At 50.6% G+C, this 5073-nt stretch overlaps 2 protein-coding genes across 2 annotated transcripts in view; one reads left to right on the forward strand and one right to left on the reverse strand.

The window, feature by feature from the left end:
- Positions 1 to 2752, forward strand: part of LOC104388331 (magnesium transporter NIPA2-like) — a 4029-nt gene extending 1277 nt beyond the window's left edge. Inside the window, exons 2-5 of the mRNA XM_009997192.1 lie at positions 417 to 473; positions 1129 to 1219; positions 1359 to 1519; positions 2127 to 2752. Of these exons, the coding sequence (XP_009995494.1) occupies positions 417 to 473; positions 1129 to 1219; positions 1359 to 1519; positions 2127 to 2752 (935 nt within the window). The remainder of the gene's footprint in view (positions 1 to 416; positions 474 to 1128; positions 1220 to 1358; positions 1520 to 2126) is intronic.
- Positions 2753 to 4963: 2211 nt separating this feature from the next.
- TIMM8A (translocase of inner mitochondrial membrane 8 homolog A (yeast)) lies at positions 4964 to 5068 on the reverse strand (the record flags this gene model as incomplete). Its single annotated transcript, XM_009997193.1, has 1 exon — positions 4964 to 5068. A coding segment is annotated over one exon (105 nt), but the record flags the coding sequence as incomplete, so codon positions are not given.
- Positions 5069 to 5073: the final 5 nt, after the last annotated feature.

Below are 5073 nucleotides of genomic sequence, written 5' to 3' on the forward strand. Positions count from 1 at the left end.
CCCGGGGACGCGGTTCCCGGACACTTCAGGCCCCTCAGCGCCGGGCCTGGGCCGCCTCCCTCCCGCTCGCGGGCCCTTTTGGGTTGGGAAGTTGGTTTTGTCCTCAGGGGTTGTCAGACATCGCCTGTAGCCAACACAGACGCTTCCACAGCCGCTCAGCCGGGCTTGGCGCTGCCGCCTTCCACACGCGGGGGAAGAAGGGGCTGGAATCCCTGCTTTTAGGGTGGAAGAATCGGCGCTTGCCCACGTCAGGGTCAGGCCAGTGTGTGACAAGGCAGGCAGAGCAAGGCAGCCTTGCTCAGAGGGCACATCAGGCTGCTTCTGCTCTTCTTCTGCAAGGCAGTGCTGGCAGGATATTAAGTTATTTTGGTATAGTTTCATCTGAGGTTTCTTGTTATTCTTTCTCCCACACTTAGGGCAAGGAGGCCACGCGTACCTGCGGGAATGGCTTTGGTGGGCAGGGCTGCTGTGCAGTAAGTACCTGCTCTGAAACTCTAGCAAGACACACTTGAGAGTGTCCTTGTTCTCAGTTTTTTACATGCTTTATTATTACGACCATTGTTGGCTTGATTTTTGTCTCAGTGTCTGAGGATGTTGTTGATCTCATTACAACGCTAAAACATTCTTAAGTCTCATGTGTTACCAGGTTTCCCTGCTAAACAGGAGCTGAGGAACTGGTCTAATTGGGTTTGCTTAAGTGCTTCTGAAATGGCCTGCCCAGATGACATAGTTAGAACAGTACATCCAGCACCATGGGTTCAGTGTTACAATTTCAGCAGCTCTGTTTTACACTTTTCAAAGTCAATGACCAGTTGTACTTGATTTACCCTTAAAAAGCTGTTCCAGAAGAACATGATTTAGAAATACAGAACAGGCCCAAACTCCTTTCAGCTTGGAGAACATGATGGAAATATTTTTCTGTGGTTACTAAGCTCAGCTGCCATGTGTGACTAAGGATCACTATACATAACCATGAGCCTTCCCTTCCCAAGTACTGGGCTCCTGCTTGCACCACATACGTCATGGGATGCTCAGGTGGAAACTGAGGCTTTCTTATGACTGCATTCAAACTTGTATTATGCCAAATTGCTCCTACTTTGATGCTCACCTGACAAGTTTCTCTTGCAGTGGGAGTTGGAGAAGCAGCAAATTTTGCTGCCTATGCCTTTGCCCCTGCAACGCTGGTAACTCCACTGGGTGCTCTAAGTGTCCTTGTTAGGTAAGCAGCCTCAGAAACACCCTTACCTCACCTGCCACCCCCGAGTGGTGACAGCAGTTGCTCTGCTTTCCTCTGTCTCTTCCCTCAGGTACTCCATCCTTTAGCCTAATTGGCTTTGGTTTTTTTTACTATCTTTCAGTGCAGTTCTGTCTTCCACCTTTCTGAATGAGCAGCTGAATGTTCATGGGAAGATTGGCTGCATCCTGAGTATCCTTGGCTCCACAGTGATGGTGATCCATGCTCCACAGGAAGAAGAGGTTTCCAGCCTGGAGTCAATGGCAGAGAAGCTGAAAGACCCAGGTACTTAAATAACATGGCTCCTGTCAACATTTTAGGCTTGGAAATGAGAGTCAAAGGTAGAAGACAACGTGGTTAGATTGGGAAGGACTGCACTAAAGGGTAATTGAGCTCTTCCTTGTTCTGCACACCAGTGGAGGAAACATTACCTGTGTCCAGGATAGCTTGTGGCTGCCTTCTGTGGTGGGAAAAGGCTGGGGTCCCCGTGCTCTAAATGTGAAAGGTTGGTGACAGTCAAACAGCATTTAATGCTTATGCTACAATAATTTACACCTACTTAACTAGCTCAAAAGAGAAGCCCCCCACCTCCACTAGTACTGGAGAGTGTGGCTGTGCCCCAACTCCTTCCAGCATGGGCAGCTCTGCCCCCTGATGGGCAGGCGTGGGGGCAGTGCTGACCAGCACTGTACAGAGCTGCTGTGTTATCTGCAACGTTGCTCAGGCTGGAGACCAGCTCTGCTTCCCAACTCCTGTCCCTACAGGTGGAGGCTAGAAGGACAGACTCAGTGGGGACAGTTACCTGCCCATCCTCCATCTCACCTTGCTGTTTAGTTACCTCTGTCACTGGTGCTGTTTTCTGATAGAGCTCTTCAATTCTTCTCTCTCCAAGGATTTATTGTATTTGCTGTGTGTGTCCTGGTGAGCTCCCTTCTGCTTATCTTTGTGGCTGGACCCCGTTATGGACAGAGCAACGTCCTGGTTTATGTTCTGGTCTGCTCTGCCATCGGCTCCCTTTCTGTGTCCTGTGTCAAAGGCTTGGGGATTGCCCTGAAAGAACTCTTCTCTGGGAAGCCAGTCCTGAAAGAACCACTGGGCTGGGTGCTCCTGGTGTGCCTGGTGATCTGCATCAGTGTCCAGATCAACTATCTGAACAAAGCCTTGGACATCTTCAACACATCGGTGGTCACACCCATTTACTACGTGCTGTTCACCACAGCAGTCATGACATGCTCTGCCATCCTCTTCAAGGAGTGGCAGCACATGGTGCTGGGCAACATCATCGGCACCATCAGTGGCTTCCTCACCATAGTGTCTGGCATCTTCCTCCTGCATGCCTTCAGGGATGTGCCCTTCACCCCCGACCTCCTGCCCCTCTTCCTGCAGCAAGGCAGGGCAGACCTGCACGCCATGTGGAGGAGCACAGACAGACATCAGTCATGTCAGCACCAGCCCCTTCTGCCCTCAGAGGACAAAGGTTGTCAGAGCCCAGAGGAGGAGAAAGGTCAAAGTGTGTGAGGAAGCCTCTGAACTACCAGTTTTTTGCTCCCACTGCTGAGCAGCTCAATGGTAAGGTTGAACATGCTGCCTCAGCTGCTGCTGCACTAGCAGGAGCTGGCACTTACTGCTTTCCTGCCCCAGGCATGAGATGGGTGACCTGCTATTGCCAAGAGGCTGACAGGGACAGCAGCTTCCTGCAGCTACAGACAGGAGCCCTGAGAACTGCCCAGTTCTGGGATCTGGTGCCTCTTCACTGTTCTTCTACATAAAGAATTCAACTGCCTATCTGAGCCTCTCTGCTGCTTAGAGGCCTGCAATACTAACACAGTGTTAACCCTTATTGAATGCATTTGGGGAGTCCTCACAGCATTTTTTTTTTTCAGTATACTTGGAAATCAGCAGTTACAAAATGATCTAACATGGTGCTAAGATTCTACTGAGAGAAGAGGGATGTCTGGCTTCAAAGATGACATACCCAGAATATTAAACATTTCCTCTGTCAAGTAGTTGTTTTGCTCACTCTGCTAGAATTTATTTACAGATTCAAATCCAAGAACAGAATACAGCCAAAACTGGAAAATTTCAGTGGTGCTGCCACATGCTACTGTGGCTCTTAGGGAGGGACTAAGCTCTTCACATGTCTGCTGTGCAGGCTGATGAAGCACCTGCTTTACTGTGTTCTATTAAAAACTGATCTCTTCAGTTACCAAGTGGCTAGTGATGTATTTGTTCTGAGAACTGGGCCAGGGCTGCAAGCCCTGAAGGATTACAGGGGTAGGAGAAACTGTGTGGATGCTTGAGAGAAACTCTGTAGGGACAGGGAAGGGAATCACAGTGGGAAGAGGAGTGACCTAAGAAATCTTAGCTATTGAGGCAAGTTTCTGAAAGATAACTAGACATCTGTGTCCTCATTTACATGGGTTTCTATCTACATAGTTCTGCTTAACACACCCTGAATTCCTTCCCAGGAAGGCTGCTGGCTACAAGCCACAGGTGTTAGGCACTCACACCCCCTGTCCAGCCAACCATGGCACATGGATCTGTGCAGAACTACTTTGCCAGGTTCCTGTGTAGAGCTCCAAGCCATGGTCCGTGGGCCTCTCCAGGCTTCCCAGAGTCATGCTGTTTGTAAACACTGCTGAACTGCCTTTTTAGAGGGTGGATTGGTGGTTTGTTGTTTTTCCAGTTAGGTCCTGTGTCCTGGGTGCAGAGGGCCAGAAGACACAGCCATAGGGTCTCCCTTAAACGTGCACGAGGTTATAAAGTAGCTGGTTATTAATTTCCTGCATTTAGTGTCTCTAACTAAACTTCTTTAGAGGACACCAGAAGCTGTTAACCCTCTGGGGAAAGAGAAGGAAAGGCCACAGCCTCTCCTAGAAACAAGTTTGACTCATGGGACCAAATTAATTGATAAATTAGAATTCAGAAGACAATTGTGCCTCCCTCGCTACTAATTTTGCAATAAACAGGAACAGGGGGAAGGAATGGGAGTGATAAGGCCAGATTTTTGATTCTTGTTAGTCATCTGCCTGAACAAAGGAGAATTTCATGTTAAAAATTGACTCAGTTAATATTTATTACATTGACCAGGGGAGAGCAGTTAATGGAGCACGTCAGTGCTGACAGAGATGTGCTGCAATCTGAAAATGTGTCACTTGGCCACAGAAATGATTTACCTATGGAAGTGTTTTCCAGCAGTGACACTGCCCGGGGTGATCACTGTGCCCAAGAAGCTCTTCTTGCTGAGGACACCTCTACCGGCCTGCACAGTGATGGCACCTGCAGGGCTTCTTAGCATCCACCCCGGAGGGTCCATCCTCTGGTGCAGCACGGTTTAAGGCAGCAGTTGCAGGCTGAACTCACCCAGAGCCCAGATTCCCATCAGCACAAGGAGCATCCCCTGCCGTGAGTGTCACCACCCCTCCATTCAGCTGAGCAGGGGTGTTCCAAACGCATCTGTGTAGCATCCGTAGCCCTGGAGTCCCAGCACAGGGAGCTGCTGGCTGCAGGGCCAGGAGCAGCACCTCGCACCCGGGAGGAACGGCTGTGCCTCTGCTGTGCACTCTCATCTGGCTGCAACTTCCCCAAGACTGGCATGTAATTAAATCCTAACCCCCAGAGCTGATGATCCTGGCTCGTTCGGGCAGCAGAGTGACCAGGAGCCGGCGCGGCCGGGGGTCCAGCCTGGCGGGGGGCTGGGCCGGGGTCCCCCCAGGGCGCGGGTCCCGCTCAGTCCGACAGGCTCTCCGAGAAGGCCGACTTGGACTTCTGCGTCTGCTCCAGCCGGTTCAGGATTAACTGGCTGGTGGCGATGAAGCGCTCCACGCAGTTCCCGGAGC

The sequence above is a fragment of the Chaetura pelagica genome, unplaced genomic scaffold, assembly GCF_000747805.2.
Source record: "Chaetura pelagica isolate M959 unplaced genomic scaffold, ChaPel_1.0 scaffold344, whole genome shotgun sequence".
NCBI classification, from domain to species: domain Eukaryota; kingdom Metazoa; phylum Chordata; class Aves; order Apodiformes; family Apodidae; genus Chaetura; species Chaetura pelagica.